General features: G+C 38.1%; 2 protein-coding genes across 3 annotated transcripts in view; both read left to right on the top strand.

Annotated features, from left to right (window-relative positions):
* Positions 1-428, top strand: part of n4bp2l2 (NEDD4 binding protein 2-like 2) — a gene marked incomplete in the record, with an annotated part of 3263 nt that extends 2835 nt beyond the window's left edge. Inside the window, 2 exon segments of the mRNA XM_024277341.2 lie at positions 1-67; positions 166-428. Coding sequence (XP_024133109.1) covers positions 1-67; positions 166-316 — 218 coding nt within the window.
* A 5589-nt stretch (positions 429-6017) lies between these two features.
* trmt9b (tRNA methyltransferase 9B) lies at positions 6018-16231 on the top strand. Of its 2 annotated transcripts, none has more exons than XM_024277945.2 (4): positions 6018-6301; positions 9924-10120; positions 11445-11618; positions 11955-16231. In XM_024277945.2, exons 2-4 carry the CDS (start codon positions 9967-9969, stop codon positions 12854-12856), a joined length of 1230 nt encoding a protein of 409 aa, XP_024133713.1. In that variant the 5' UTR covers positions 6018-6301; positions 9924-9966; the 3' UTR covers positions 12857-16231. The 2 variants fall into 2 exon arrangements, with proteins under 2 accessions (XP_024133713.1, XP_024133711.1); XM_024277943.2 differs by having other exon boundaries at positions 6019-6312.
* Positions 16232-17089: the final 858 nt, after the last annotated feature.

The raw sequence follows: 17089 nt of genomic DNA, 5'->3' as shown, positions 1-17089 counted from the left end.
AAGGATACAAAGTGGACTTCTGTGAACCCGACACAAGCTGGAAGTTTGACCCGTACGAGCTGGAGAAGTATGTTCCTTCAGTGACTCTATCAATGTATTGTTACAGGATTTGAAAAACGTTTGACCTTTCAATTATCTTTTTTTTTCTTACTTTTCCCTGTCCAGGCGGAACAAGCATGGAGTTAATCGGGAGAAGATTGCTCAGATGATGGATCGTTTTTGCTTTCCCATATCCATAGACATTGTTATGAATTCACAAGAACCTCCTCATGTTCTGCAGAGACGCCCACCAGAGCAGATGAGGAGGAGAAGATGAGATTTCAGTTCTAATCTTCAGGGATTTGTCAGCAAATAATTTTACTTGAGGACCAATTTTTTATCACAATAAAAATGACCCTGTTTATTTTTTTAACAGGATATTGAATCTATTTTTCTAATATTTTTTTTTTTTCGTATCTAAAAAGTAAAATCAGATTTTTTTGACTGATTATTTAACTTTTCCTATTAAAGTTAATGCATTCTTTAAAAAAAAAGGATGATTTTCCGATGTTTTTCTTATTCTTAAGTACTCCATAATTTCCCCAAACCCTTTCAGGATCAGGGGATCGATCCAGCTGCTGCTGATCCCAGAAATCCCGTTTCTATTAATTAAGACAGTAGTTCAGTGTTTAGTCATCAAACCGCCAAAAATGTTTTTTCTTTTTTTATAAATCTGTTTTGGCATGAATGTCAAATTCTTTTCTGGAAATCTGAAACTAAAAATAATTTATAAGAAAAAAGCACTTTGTGATTTATTTCTACAGTTTGGGTCGGTGTAAATGGAGAAAATCTACAATCTGATTGATCAATGTGATTTTGAATTAAAACTGATCAACCATGCTTCCAGTTTCAACTGTCGATCTGCAGTAAAAGGAAGAAAACTCAATAAATTTAGAGCTAAAACAGCTCCCACGCCAGCTTCAAATCCTCTTAATAAACCTCTGAACCGTGTTGCTCAAAGGCAATTATCTTTGCTTTTGTTGACAGACTTGAAAATTGCAGAAACATCTCCAGGGGGCCACTTTGTGAAACCGAAAGACTAATAAACACGGCAGCAGATCAAGACGTGTACTCTGGTAAACAGAGTTTGTCATTAGGCGTGTTTCCTGATGCAGTAAAACACCTGAATGCAGAGACCTTTTCACACCAGTTCTTAGTTTTTTGTCTGATCTCATGCAAGATCGTGTCTCAAAGGGGAATCACTCGCCTTGGTGTTCATCAAAACAACATGTGCCGCCAAAATAAGTTCATCTCAGGAGGAGTTTGTTTTATTTCAAACTGTTTATGAAGATAGAAGATTTTTTTACTCTTTTAAAGCTAAAAATCCAATTTAATCAGGAAGTTTTACAAGTTATTTAAAGGGAACATCTTATTCTTTTTCATAGATCCAAATATGATTTAAATTAATTATTATTAATTTGAGAAATGTTTCAGATCAAATTTATGAATTCTGAGAAGAATTGCATTTAAATAAACTAAAATAGCAAATTTACTAATTAAAATAATTTTACTGCAGTATGCAAAGCACTTCTGCCTGCAGATTTATGAGAAATTTAAACCACAATGATGCTCCAAATCTGAATTTTGAACAACAAATCATTGTTTTGTTTTTGAGAAAACCTGAAACAAATAAGGAAATTCATGTAAATGAGCCGTGAAGAAGCTAAATTATATTATGACTTGTCCAGAGAAAATATCAGAGCTTAGAACTTTTTCCCCCTTTATGTTCATTGTTCAAATACACTAAAATATCAATCAAGGAAATTTTAATTCCACCAGAGATAATAGTACAACATTCTCAAAAATAATAAAACATTATCAACAAGCCCAACAAACTCTAAAGCATTATATAAGTATTGACAGCTCTAAAGTATGAACAGATTTTCACAGATATGGTATATAGTATATTTATAGTATTATAAATTACACTCACTGGCCTCTTTATTAGATACACCCTGCTAGTACCCAGAACTTCTTTAATCCTTGGTGGTAACGTAAATTAGTCGGTCACAAAAATGTCATTGGAGATCTCCCTTCAACAGAAACTACAGATTTGAGAGATAAATTCAAGAAATAAAAAGTACAGGAGATAGAAACGTTGAGAATAAAGTGTGGAGGGGTTTTACAGCTGACAGCGTGAACGTCCCTGAGATCCTTCTGACCTTGATTTAAAACAGTGTGGAGGCAGCTTTAAGGGGGATTTGAAAGAGTCAGCGGAATAAAACAAACAAAACAAAGAAACTTGTCCATCTACGTAACACGCCTTCAGGTGGTGGGCTGACAAACATGAAACCCAAAAAGTACTGCCTAAAGGCCAAGTACTGAAATACAGCATGATAGGGAGGGTTCACTCAAGTTAAACAGAAAGTAATACACTTGAAGTTGATCGTAGGTGTTAGGGAAGGAAGTAACTGAATACGTTTTCAGACTAAACTGCAACACTTGAAGTTTACAATATATAGATAGTATATACATATTAAATTGCCTTACTTTCAATACACAGTATATGCAGTGGGACAAAAAAGTATTTAGTCAGCCTCCAATTGTGCAAGTTCTCACACTTACAAATATGAGAGAAGCCTGTAATTTTTACTATAGGTATACCTCAGCTATGAGAGGCAAAAGGAGAGAAAAAAATCATAAACAATGTCATTGTCTGATTTTTAAAGAATTTATTTGTAAACTATGGTAGAAAATAAGTATTTGCTCAAAGTACTTTTCTATACACCCTTTGTTGGCAATGACCCCAAAGGTTTTTTGTAAGTCTTCATGCGATTTTCACAAACTGTTGCTGGTATTTTGGTCCATTCCTCCATGCAGATCTCCTCAAGAGCAGTGATGTTTTGGGACTGTTGCTAGGCAACACAGATTTTCAACTCCCTCCAAAGATTTTCTATGGGGCTGAGATCTGGAGACTGGCTAGGCCACTCCAGAACCTTGAAATGTGTCTTCTGAAGCCGCTCCTTCATTAACCGTTTGGGATTATTGTCATGCTGAAAGATCCAGCCATGGTTCATCTTCAATGATGGAAGGAGGTTGTCACTCAAAATCTGACCATACATACCCCATTTATTCTTTCTGTTACACGCATCAGTTGTCCCAAACCATGATGCTTTCACCCCTATGCTTTACAGTAAATATGCCGTTCTTTGACCATAGGACATTCTCCCAATCCTCCTCTAGATCATCCAGATGCAAACTTTAGACGGGCCTGCACATGTATTAGCTTTAACAGGAGGACACGTCTGGCACTGCAAGGTTTGAGTCCCTGGTGGCGTAGTGTGTTACTGACGGCGATTTACTAGGTTCCCCCGTGTGGTTCTGGGATTTTTTCTCTGTTCTTGTGATCATTTTGACCCCACGGGTTGAGATCTTTCGAGGAGCCCCAGATGGAGGGAGATTATCAGAAATGGTCTTGTATGTCATCTGTTTCCTAATAATTGCTCCTACAGTTGATTTCTTCACACCAAACTGCTTACTTAATGCAGAGTCAGTCTTCCCAGGATGGTGCAGGACGACCATTTTGTTTCTAGCGTCCTTAGACAGCTCTGTGGTCTTAGTGGAGTTTGACTGTTTGAAGTTGTGGACAGGTGTCTTTTATAAAGATAACGAGGACAAACAGGTGACATTAATACAGGTAACGAGAGGAGGACAGAGGAAGTTAGAGGTCTCTGCTCGTTTTTAGGTGACCAAATGCATATTTTCCACCACAATTCACAAATAAATTCATTAAAAATCAGACAATGGGATTTTCTGGATTGTTTCTTTTTCTTATTTTGTCTCTTGTAGTTGAGATTTACCTATGATGAAAGTTACAGACCTCACTCATCTTTGTAGGTGGGAGAACCTGCACAATTGGTGGATGAAATACCTTTCTGTACTTTTAGTACTCGTAAAAATACTACTTTTTACAACTGTAAATTGGAGATTCTGATTTGTTCAATTTGATAACTTACGGTTATGGTTTGTCATGTAAAGGTAAAAGAAAAAGGATGCAAGCTAGTGAAAAATCAGAAAATGACTCATTTCTTAAATCAGTAATCCTCCTTTTGTTTTTTTTACGATACTTTCACACCTGTAATACTACACAAAGGCTCCCAAATGTACTTCTAAATGTATTTTCCTACATTTATTTAAAACGTTACTAGCATTTCTTGCCAGGATTCAACATCCCTGCAGTTTTAGGTAGGCAGACATCCATCAGAAAGACTGTGCCAACTGTTTGTGCCTACAACACAATACACGGCTCAACAACAGGATGTCAGAAACAGGAAAAAGGAATAATCTGTTGGTACAAGCTATTAAGAGTAGTACTCTCCCAAAAATCTGCAAAGAAATTAAGCTTCTTTTTTATTATTATTATGATTGTTGAAGAATTAAAAATTCAGAATAAGAAATATTCAAAATAAATCCGGCAGCTTTGCTGATGTCTGTTGAATTGTATTTCTTATGACAGATTTTGCCTTCAGATTTGTCAAATTCTTCCCTCAAAGCCTTTGAATCTCAGTCCTGATGGTGAAATGGGAAAAGGAATCAGCTGGAGGAGACATTGTGCTTTCAGAAAAAGGGTTCATACATGGATACTTGCCAGGTACAGCCTTATTTGTAATACGAGGAAGCATAAAAGCAGCAGAGATGTGCTTTGAATGATGATGATTAGTGATCTGTGCTTCCTGAATGACAGTGATGAACCACTTACTGCTGGTAAAAGAGCATGAAAATAATCAAAGCTGCATAGAAGAAGGAAACAGAGAACATCCTATTTGACTCAGACAGGATAATGAGCTTTAATTACCCCAAAAACAAAAGAAAAGAAAAGCTGGGATAAGTGTGAAGCTCCAGGCTGCTATAATCTGATTTTAATATATCTATGTGGTTTTGAGATAATACTATTTTTTTTCTATTTTGTAATACTATCAATATGGTGATTAATAGATTAAAGTTGCAAGAAATAAAAAAGTTCCTATTAACATCTAGCTTCCATTTCCATTGTAGTTTAGGGTTTTATTTGTGCTCTTCCAATTAAGCTGATGAGAAAAGCCCGTGAAGTGTGAAATAAAAGCTCACGTTCACGTTGTTTGTTGTGGTTGTCACGTGAGGCTGGCAGCCAATAAAATCAACGAGCCGCGACCTCACAGCCTGTCATCTGTGTACACGGACAAAAAGCTCACTGTCACAGGACCGGAACAAGCGCTTATGATTTCCAAAATAAAAGTTTCCAACTTTTTTTTAAGACTTTTTCAATATAAGGAACACTACTAGTACTACTACTACTACTTATTTTACAACTACTACTACTACCACTACTACTTCTTCTACTACCACTACTACAGCTACTACTGCCACCACCACCTCTACTACTACTACCACTACAATAATTTTCACTAGAAGGCATCTGTGGTGCAGCGGTAGGGCAGTCGACTCCCGATCAGAAGAATGTAGGTTCGATTCCATTCTTTGCTCGACCATGTCTTGAAATATCCCTGGGCAAGACACCTAACCCCAAATTTCCTCTGGTGGAATGATGGTGCCAGTGTTCGGCAGTGGAGCTGCGAGAATGCGTTTGTGTCTGCAAAGCACCTTGGACCTTCAAGGAAGGTAGGTAAGCGCTATACAAATATCTACCATTTACTATTAATAGCCTACCACTTTTACAACTTCTGCTATCATTACTACTACTTCTACTAATAAAATTGTTTTATTTTATTTATTTATTCATTACTATGAAGTTACTATGGTGATTTTGTCTTTGACACCCCTGATGAGTTGATTGCAGCTTTTGCTCTGGTACCTCCAACAACTCAGTGTTGTTGAATGTTGCACGTCAAATACAACACTCCTCAGAAATGGGATCAGCTCTATTTAATTTCTTAATTCCATTTTCGAAACAGAATTATCGTCCACACGATTCCTCATGTCGCCTTTTCTGTTGTGCTTTTATTTTGAAATACTGAGCCGGATGTACAGTTCTGCAGACCCGCAGGTTTGACAGTATGGAGCTCCGGGTTGCATGGATGCGATGCTGCGGTTCGTACGCTTTAAGCGGCCACACACACATAGAGACACACACACACACACACACACAGCTCCGGAGGCTGACTTCATTCGTCCTCGCGGTGTTGTTGGGATTGTTCCTCCTCCCTGCGGACCACCTGCCTCTCACCCTCCTGACAGGTCCAGGATGCAGACTCACCGTCTGTGCAGAGAGGGAACTTTAACTCCGGCGTCCTGAGGACAGGGGCGGAAAATCGCGCGACGCCTTGTACGTGAATGGTAAGCGAATTTGTATGAGGGGGGAAAATCTGTAAAATGACAAAAAAAGGATGGAAAAACCCCAACAAAACTAAATAATGTTATGAATTATATGAAAATATGTTTTTATGTCATTTTCAAAGGATGCTTGAAACATGCATTTTCTGAACTTTTTGATCATAAAGCAGCCCTAGTTTAATTTATATATAATCCAAGATTTGAATAATAGATTAAATGTTAGTATTTGGAGTTTTATTTTGTAGGAGCTCTGCTCTGAAGTCTGTTTTAATAGGAGCCTCTTCAATATTTAGTGTGCATCCCAACAGTAAGTGCAGCAGACATACCCTGGACTCCTTTCCCCACATGTTGATCAAGTCATTAACTGCTGGTACACTTCTCTACATGTAGCTGCTCAGATCTGGACTGTCAACATTGAAAACCGCATTCTGTGAGCCCTTAATGCTCATTTCTCAGACAAGTCTGCGCGCCTGCCGGCGTCCTGTTTTAATTTTAGTTCCAATTGTCAGTCAGAGACGGTGCCTTTGCATCCCAAGCGTCTGGTTACATAATCACAGCAGAGGACCGCTCTAGTCTAGTGACCAGAGGGAAAAAAAACTTGAAGTGAACACAAGACTCCACTGCAAAGGAGACAGCATTACATAAGCGATGGTTCACTTCCTCTTGACTGATGCAGATGATGGTGGTCGAGAAACTGGTTGTGGAGTGGGAGGCTGCCTGACCTACATTTATAGACAGAGGAGAGCTCAGGCGAGCCCGGCAGCTCACATACAGGGTCTGGATTTGGCAGAAAAGAAATACTGCTCTGGCTTTTGTTGTGGCTGTTTCCATTTATACCAATTATCCAAATTATCCACAATCTGTGCATTCAAAAATGAGATTTTAGGAGGTTCAAAATGGAAAATGTTCCTTGTGGTCGTCAGTATTCGTGGTTTCATTAGATCACAACATGAATGAATGCAAATCTCTTCACTGACTAGTTTAGTCTGGATGTATTTATAGTTGACTTTTTTCCGTGACAGGTGTGTTTGCAGTGATAACTTTTATCCAGAACGTTTGCTTGCCGTGAATATTGCTCACCCGTTACTCATCTGCATGTTGCGTCAGGCTGGAAAATGTTGGTTATATTGCTCACGAGCGAACATGTGTCGAGCGCTCCCTCGTTGGCACTTTCTCTTCAGATGTTTCTCTGCACTCTCATTTGCATCTGTTTTATCAGACAAAGCAAAACACACGAGTTCATGCAGAAAAGAACCAAGAAAAACAGATGTATTATCAGACGGCTGGTTTTGTCCTTTTCCTCTGGAGCTCCTTAGTTTTGTAGAATTAAATCATTCATATAATCCAGATTTTAAAAAGGTGAAATAAAAATGACAGGATATATCATTATTAAATTACTTAAAATCAAGGTTTCTTTAGGGGATAAAAATATCCCATTAAAAAATTTGTTTTATACATTTCATCAGTTAAATTCTACTCCAACTATACAACTGTTGATGCAAAATTAGCCTCAGCTAATTTCCCAACAGCCCTTTGTTTACGCTCTGAATTTCCACCCTACTACCCACTAAATTTTGGATTTTAAAGGCAATTCGTAAACCCCACTTACTACTGTATTTATTTATTTTTTTAAACAGCATTTATGATATCACTGATTTCACAAAGTGAAAATCTCTTCTGATGAGGAAAATGTGGATGGATTATTAAAAAATTACAATTAAGCATATTTTTTTTGCTAAAACTGTTCAAACGCAATGCATTGTGGTCTATATTCCCTAATGTAGTGAGCATCGTGTGTGTTTGAGATCACTTTTGTCATTCCTGCGAGACCAGACGGCTGCAACAATAACACACAAAATACACCAATTTCCTGCATTCATATTTAATCCTTCAGTAAACAGCATCACGTCAAACTACAGGAGCTGTTAGGACACAGTTTCCCACAATGCATTGTTTTGTAGTCATCAAGGCGGCTTGCAGTCAGCGCAGTGCCACATTTCCAGCTGCACTCGCCTAGGTAGGCGCCTGACACCCGCCCCTTCCTCACAGTATTTTAATGATTGACATCAGGGCAAAAACTACCCAGCATGCACCACAATCCAGGCCATCTGTGTGGCAATGTGTCCGCCTGTATGATCTCAAACACACCTATTGATGCACACTGGTTTTTTGCCAAGACTTCTGGGAAATTTTTAGGGCAATCAATGGAGTGTGCAACTACAAAATGGCAAACAAACTATATAGTCATTATTTAGTGAAAAGTGAAGGAATTGGGAGAAATCCTGCTAGCTTATAGCACCTCACAAATCCAAGCTAACATTAGCCTGTCCAAACAAAAAAAAGGCAAGCGAAATTAGAGCAGCCGTACATCTTAACAGTTACCAGATCAGACGATCACAAAATGAAGACGTTAATGGAAATATTTGTCTTTAAGTGGGGGATTTAGAATTGGAGCGGAGCAGGGAAACTTTCGCCCATCTGTGGCAGCCGCTGCGTCACAAACATGAGCTTTTTCAGGCATTTGATCCTGACCCATCACGTTTTAAATTCTCAGAAACACAGTTTAATCTTAAATTCTTTTTTTATTTGTCCTCTATTATGAGAAAAATGCTACAAGAACATATTCAAAACACAATTTTAACCTTTAAATCAATGCTTTTTACCCCAGTACTTTAAAAACTATTAAGTAAAATTCAATATATACAATCTTAGCAGTAATATTTCAGTTTATTTGTACAAATATTTGTTCTTTAATTATTTTATTTATACCAGATTACAACATTTTCTCAATTTGGACAAGTATTGCTTAAAAAAACTCTTTTTGAAGTTAGCATGTGATGCTAACCGCTGCACTAATTACATCACAAGTTTGTAACCACACTAGTCAAATGACAGCCCTGTTTATTGGGTTATTTTGCCTAACAGTAATACAGTAATCCTTTGTGTATCAGCTGTGTATCATACTTTCTAGTGGAGCATCAGTACAGAATCCTATTAAACCCTTTTCGCTGCAGTGGGAGCTGTGAGGAACACAAAGGTCACAATTACACAATGTTTACAGCAGAGAAAAAATGGAGAGCTGAAGGCAAAAAAACACATTTTCCATTATTTTTTGACAAAAATAAAATAAATAAATAAATAAATGCACGAGAAACAAGGTTTCAAGAACCCACTCAGAGTGTTAAAAAAAAGCAGGAAAGGTCATCAACACAAGCATAAAGGGTGGTTTTTGTTTTGGCTTAATTACAGAATGTGCTTTAGTTTTGGTCGTTTTGGTTTGTGAGATTCTTGTTACTTGCTGGATCAATTTATAGTCTTCTGCTGCTTCTTTTTGTCCATCACTGTAATGCTAAAACTGAGATTGTCCTGTAGGAAGGCTGCAGGATGGATGTGATTCATTGATGCTGCTGAGGCCCAGCTGAGGGTCTGGCATTAAATTACCCCCGCTGCCTGACACATGTTGGAGTGTGTCTGCTGATTAAGGTTGCCAGCTGACCTTGTTGGACCTTAATGAGCGCGTAGAGCGAAACACCACTGCACCGCTGCTGCTCAAAGGGTACATATTCCTGCCAAGCCGTGGATAAAACCGCCGTTATGTTTTTGCTTCCCTGCAGCCATCATGCTGTGAGGCTGTGTGAGGCAGCCTGCGTGAACACCATGGAGGAGGCTGCCAGTCAACTTGAGCGTGACCATGTGCACAGCGTTTACGACAAGATTGCTCCGTATTTCAACGACAACCGCTATAAAGCCTGGCCCAAAGTGCGGCAGTTTCTGCTGGACCTTCCGCCTGGGAGCATTGTTGCAGACATTGGTGGGTATCTCGGATCCTCATGATGTTTTTGGGTTGTTTTTAAATGGATTTTTATAGGAAGAAATGTGCAAAAAATAAAAGTACTTTTATTTATTTATTTGCACTTATGCAACATATTGCAAAAATAAAAATATAGAAATACATCAAAAGTAGGTGCAGGAAGAGGCCAAAAAACTCCATATCGGCTAATATTAGAGCCTCTACTCTACCTAATTCATGTAGTAAAACTTTAAATTGACATTCACAATTCTAAACTTCTTATACATATCTTAAAAAAAACTATTACATTCCATAATGCATCATCAAATTGCCATCAACGAGATCTAGCTTATTTTTTCCCCTTGTTTTTAAAAGTCTCTAAAGTTTAAAAATCACATCTGACCTATACATTACCAAATTTAATAAAGTTATTAGAAAATTTCATTTTTTTTTCCCTTTCAAAATATGATGAAAAATGTGGTTTTCACATTTTCTTCTTTCTAAGCACAAAAAATACTACCAGTGATGAATAAATTATAATAACACATAATAAATATAGATTATCAGTGTGTTTCTGTGGTTTATGCCAAATTAACATGTTATTCTTGTAATAGTTTTTGTTTTTATATCCCTGCTGACATCATTAGGCCTTCCTCCAGAATACACAAATTACAAATACTAGGCAGAACTGTGGTAAAAAGTCTGATCTTTTCCAATTGCTCAGTGTATTTTATAACTTTAAAGTACATTTTTTCTTATGCTGCATAACAACACTATTCAGAGGCGAGTGGCTAAAATACATACATTTGTTTATTCTTATTATACTTTTTCTACTGGATCATTTACCAATCATGTGTCATGTTTATCCACCGTAAGTAGAAAAAAGGACCAAAGTAAACCTAAGGCATCACAAAACAATGTTTAAAATCTTTAGGAGAACATTGGCTTCACTAAGGTGTTCCTGTTTGGGACAGGAAGTCTCTTATTTTGAAAGAAAGTCATATGAGCTTCTGTGAAAAGAAAATGTCGGTACATTTCTTTTATTTGTGTTAAATAAAAAAAGCAAATATGTTTTTTTTAAAGCTAATACCAAATTAGCTCATAAGCCAGTCTTACATTTCTTCATACACAAAATATGTCATGAAAAAAATAGTCAAATTAAAAAATATATAATAAAGAATAGTGACATAAGTGTTGCAGAAAAATATCAGAAATGGGTTATGTGATCCTCTTGGTTTTTGGTGCATTCTACATCACTTTATTTTTAAGGAAAAATGGGTCTTTATGAGTTAAAGGTACATTGGAAAAACAAAGATGAAGTAGAAAACTGTTTTTTTTTTGTCAGGTTGTGGTAATGGAAAGTATCTCCACATCAACAAGGACGTCTTCAAACTGGGGTGTGATGTTTGTCGCCCCCTGGTGGACTTTGCGTGGAGCCAAGGACACGAGGTCCAGATGTGTGACGGGCTGCACTTGCCTTACAGAGACGGCTGCTTCGACGCCGTACTCTCCATCGCAGGTAACGGAGCCCCACAGATGGGTCGGTTGTTTGTGATTGCACTTATTCGCTGCTAAACGGCTTTCCTTCATATGCATGAGCTCAACAGCTGCAGCTGGCGCTTGCCTTGAATTTGATCAATCTTTTAATGACAAACATCCGTTTACCACATCTTGTGTTGCCTTGCCAACAGTGGAATCATTCATGTGTCCTCCAACAAGAGGGCAATTAGCCTTAAAAAGAGAAGCTGTCGCCCACGTGAGGGCTCGCTCCATCAGCCTGTTTCCAGATTACTGTGTTTTTATGCTGAAAGTGTCACCTCTGAGTTCAACAAAAGCACATATTCTTCTCTTGCAGTCATTCACCATTTGTCCACCAAAGAGCGCCGCATTCGAGCAATAAAGGAAATGGCTCGCACCCTCAGGGTGGGCGGCTGCATCATGATCTACGTGTGGGCCATGGAGCAGAAGCGCCGCAAATTTGAGAAACAGGACATCTTCATCCCCTGGAACCCCAACCCCCACGTGCCCTCTCACTCCGGCAAAGACGACGGCAAACCCAGGAGGGCCGCGGCGCAGAGCGCGAGCGACGCCGCGGACAACTCGAAAAAGCACAGGAAGGTTAGAAGCACATCCTCCGTGGCGGATCAGGGAGATCTGACGCCAACGGCGCCCCAGCAGAAGACGCAGCGACTGTGGTTCTTCTCCAGATCTCTGGACTCCGTGTTTGACTTTGGAAGCTTAGCCATCTCCTGGCCGTCATCCAAAGACCTGAGCACTTTATCTTCGCCCACGGGCGAGAACGACGGAAGCAAAGTCAATCAGCGTGGACGAGGAAGACGGCTCATCAAGCAAGTCTCCAGCTTCTTCTCTCCTCCGTCTACAATCGGATCGGAGGAGGACGTGTTTGATTTGGGGCAGAACGACGCCCAAGGCAAGAGCCCAGCTCCTTACAGCAGCACAGAAACCCAGAGCGTCTCCGTGTCTTTGGTCCAGGAGTGCGGACCTCTGGCTCTACCGGATCTGATTTCTTTGCAGGAGCTTCCAAAGCACTCTGCAGGCGAAAGCAATCAGGAGCTCCAGGAAAGCACAAGTCCGGCGGGGAGCGGCAAGCAGGCGGAAAGCTCCTGTCTGAGGTACTACCACGTCTTCAGGGAGGGAGAGCTCGCAGAGCTGATTGAAAGTCATGTGGAGGAGCTTCGAGTGAAACACGCCTACTTCGACCACGCCAACTGGTGTGTCGTGGCAGAGAAAGTTTAGCTGTGGAAAATCTGATTTTAAATTTGGCACAAAGTTTGAGCACTGAGTCACATGATGCGGTTCCTATAAGGGATTCTTGTACATATGTACAGCTGATTTTTCAGGTACTCCAAAAAGCGGCGGTTGAATAGTTACTGATTCATCTGAAATCATTTTTAGCTGTGTTCCAAAACTACCTTATTCAAAGTATTTATTCCTGACTTTTAAATATGTCGCTTACAGGCAGTACATGAATAGCGAGTAAGAGTTCTTTAAATACTAGTGCGCTTGACTGCTGCTACAGATTTTTTATTTTTTTAAGAAGAACTTTAAAGGGAGGTGTTGGTAAATGCACTGTTTTTAATTTACGTGGTTTTAAGGTTCCAAAGAGAAGTTTGTGAGACAAAATAATCCTCTTCCATTTTTTTTTTTTAACCTTAACTTATTCTGTGGATAGTTCTAAGTGTCTGCTCGTTTTACAAATGCATGTTCTGAACATCAGCAGCCGCTTACTCAAAGTGTTGCGTGTGCAAATGGTTTCATCTAACTATCCTAAGAACTAAAAAATCCTACAGAAAATCTTCCAAAATTCCTAAAAGGAAGTTTGTGTGCTTGACGTTTTTTTTTATTTTTTTTTTATGAAAGCCCCACTCCAATGATTTTTTTAATTAATATTTTTTAAATTATGATGTTTTAGCTGAAAAATTAAATTAAAAAAATGTAATTTTCTAGGACATAGTTTCTGCAGAATAACAGTTCAAGACTGTAGGTGCAGAGAAAGCCTCACCTCATTTCCCATCATCCCTTTGTTTAAAAGCTCTACCGCTAGCTTACAACCCCAACTTAACTTTACCAGTGCAGCAAAACTGGTGAAAAAACCCACTAACTACTAAAAAAACTACATAGTGCAGAACTGTCTAGTGACCTGGATTTTAAAAGCAATTTGGACACTCTGCTCACTTCTTTTTCTTTTTTCTTAAACAGTGAATATAATGTTAAGACATCACCAATTTTAAGTGAAAACCTACACAATACAAGCTTTTCTTTACGATGATTATTTTTGAATCCATTGATGGTTTATTATTAAAAAAAAAGCATTTTAGATGTTCAAACCCAATGCATTGTGGTCTATATTCCCAGATCTAGTGAGCATCGACTTCAACGAGATATATCACTAGAGATTGCATGCTAGCTGTTGCGTACGCAAAGTTGGACGCCATATTGGAACGGTATAGATGCCTGTTTACTGCTGTGTTACAATTGTACAAATAGAGCTAGAAAAACAAGAATGTGACTTTTCAGCAGAACATTATTGCTGTCAGTTGATAAAGGAGAACTTCCAGAAAACATTTGAACAAGATCTAAGTGAGTTTACTCTCAATAATGAATGTTCAGGCTGATCTTGTAGCCTATTCAAAGTCAATGGCAGCTTTGCACTATTTCCACGTTTTCTGGCAAGACCTCTGATCTTTTTGGTTTTATGGAGGATGATCGTTGTATTTGTATGTGTGTTAGACCTCAGATCAGACCAGACGACCAACTGGTAATTAGATTACTAAGTGGAGAAAAATAAACTAACCAGGATTTCCTCGGTAGCTCGTTGTGCGCAGACCGGCCCATATATAACGGGCGCTAACGGTCTACCGCGATGTCGGCTACCCACCGATCCATTTATACAGTTTGTGTAAATCTCAATCTGTGTGTAGATTTGAATAAAATCGTGACTATGCATCAGATATGCATTGCGTTTCCTATGTAATAACCTATTTATTTTTTAAAAGTTTGAAATATCGTTAAATTGTTGCACTTTGTACACAAACGTGATTACCATGACTTGGGAACTATTTTTCTGATGATCAGAAATGTTTCCTTTTTAAAATCGGACCAAAATTAAGCATGTATGGTCATTTTATTGTGTCTGCTAAGCTATGCTTCATTGTTTTTGTACCATTCCAATATGTGTCTTGGACAATAGTAAAAAGCCCGCATGTGTTCTCTAGTGATTTAACCTCTATGATCGATTTACACTGTTTTTTTTTGCTAAGAATTCTGGAGTTTCTAAGTAATTGGATTTATGTCCAAATTCCTTCCCTGACACTATAATAGTGCGTTTGCCATTTTGTAGTGCTGTCCGAATCAACAATTACGATATCGAGTGGACTACAAATTTCCCAGAAGTCTTTGCGAAAAACTAGCGTAGATTGATGCGAACTACATTAGCAAATATAGACCATAATGTAATGCGGTCAAGCAGTTTTTGTGAAAGAACGTGTTTAGATTGAATTTTTCAACAAACCATCCACATTTTCTTAATCAGAACCCAGTGGAGTAGATCCAATGTTTAAAAAAACGAAAAGTTTTGAGCATCGTGTCCTAATTGCTTTTAAAATCCTGGGCACTAGATAGTAGTTATCGGTGGTAAATAGTTTTGTAGTAAGTGGAGATGAGGGTGGGAGCTCGGGCATAGAATCAAAAAACACTACAAATTTGCGAAAGGACTATATCGTGAGTAGTGAAGGAATTCAGACTGACCAAAAATACCGTCTGCATTCCGTCACGCTCGGTCAATTTACTTTCAAGTTTCCTGTAGGAAGGGTCACAGGCGGCACATAACCATGGTTGAAACTTTTCTTTTCACACTTGGAAATAAATTCCGTCAATAAGGGAATATCTTGTGTAAGTGGATACATCCGAATGCAGCAGAGCAAGGAGCTTTTGGCTTGCCTCCTACATAACAGCTACAATATTTTTCCAACAGCCTTTATCATCTGCTCCTGATTCACAACAATTTGAAAAAGAAATGTAATTTTAAGCTTAAAAATACTTTCAGTATGTTTTCCATTGTGAGAAAAACATGCTCAAAACACTATTTTCATTGGAGTGGGTCTTTAAATGTTCGCCTAACGTGTTGTGTAACAAGCTGAATCCGCCAGTAGTGTTTCAGCACATCGACTGCCTCATATATACTGTGAATAAATATTGCACTGTACTGCGAATATGTCGCTGCTCGTCGTCCGTGGGTGACATACGAGCAGGTGACACTTAAAACGTAGTGCTTCTCTGTACTCGTCGTGCCAAGGAGAGCGCTGATCCTTAAGTGTTGTGTGTGTGTGGACCAAATGTGTTTGTACTGATGTGATTCTGGTACCTAAAATGTCTTTGAGGCTGAATTTGTTTACTCTTATTAAATATTTTGTTCATGAGTGTTGCTTTGCATTTCCCTTTATGAGACACTAATGGTTTGTTCCCTTGATAGTTTGTCTTCATTCGTGGCCTAAATAATATGTGATTTTAAAATGAAGTTAAATGACTGAAATGGCCAGAAGGTGATGTTTTGAAACTTGTGAACTTCTGGATACTTTTGGCTAGAGACACCATTAAAATGTTCAGCAACCACTGGGTTTCTTAGGGTAATTTTTCAGTTAGCTTTAGTCTTAGGCACAGAGATGACAGCTGGCTAGCTGTTTTTGGCTAATTTAAACATTTTTCCAGTTTTTTTATTTTTGTTTGTTTATTCTTTTTTTTTTTTTTTTTTTTTTAGGGGGACTAATTTTAAATTTAGCTAATATTTTAGCATTATGCAGGCTGTTTTGGCTAAATTAAAAAAAATCCAAATTTTTTGGGGGGCTAATTTGGCATTGAGCTAATATTTTAGCAAGCTTTCAGCCTCAGCATTTTTAGCTATTAGCTTGAGCAGTTTTAGCATACAGTGTCAGCATTTTTAGCTATTAGCTTGAGCATTTTTAGCATTCAGTGTCAGCATTTTTAGCTAACAGCTCTTGCATCTTCAGCTGCCACATTTAACTTACAGCATTCACACTAGCATTACTGCAGGTTGTGCAATATATCTAGTTTAAAGGTTGGAAGGCACAGTGTGGAGGAATAATGGAATAATTGCTAACATTTGTTCTGGCAAAAAGGTGGCAACTTACCTGCAAACATTTACTCCTCCCAAAAAGGAAGTCATTTCAATTAAATATGATTTTAAAAATAGATTTTATTTGTTCACATACAAACCAAGTGAATTTAATGAGCAAATAAAAACAAAAGTTGGCAAGAGACATCTTAAAATAGGAATCATTGTAAAATGTTTTGAAATATTTTTTTCTTATTTGTGTTTTAAACATAAAAATCAGAAACATAATTCAAAAACATGTTAAATACATTCTTTTCCACTTAAATATATGAATAAAGTATTTGCACAAAATACTTGTACTTATAATACAAAATAATTTTAAAGTGCTTTTCTTTCAT

Source organism: Oryzias melastigma, linkage group LG13 (genome assembly GCF_002922805.2).
Source record: "Oryzias melastigma strain HK-1 linkage group LG13, ASM292280v2, whole genome shotgun sequence".
Classification (NCBI taxonomy): Eukaryota; Metazoa; Chordata; class Actinopteri; order Beloniformes; family Adrianichthyidae; genus Oryzias; species Oryzias melastigma.
Note: the sequence above shows the minus strand (reverse complement) of the source record. Positions and strands in the feature narration are given on the sequence as shown.

Bases quoted from the DNA above. Each gene is read 5' to 3' on its own strand.
- trmt9b (XM_024277945.2), top strand. From the start codon at position 9,967: ATGGAGGAGGCTGCCAGTCAACTTGAGCGTGACCATGTGCACAGCGTT. The intron at 10,121-11,444 runs GTGGGTATCTCG...TTTTTTTGTCAG, and splicing joins GAGCATTGTTGCAGACATTG to GTTGTGGTAATGGAAAGTAT. The intron at 11,619-11,954 runs GTAACGGAGCCC...CTTCTCTTGCAG, and splicing joins CGCCGTACTCTCCATCGCAG to TCATTCACCATTTGTCCACC.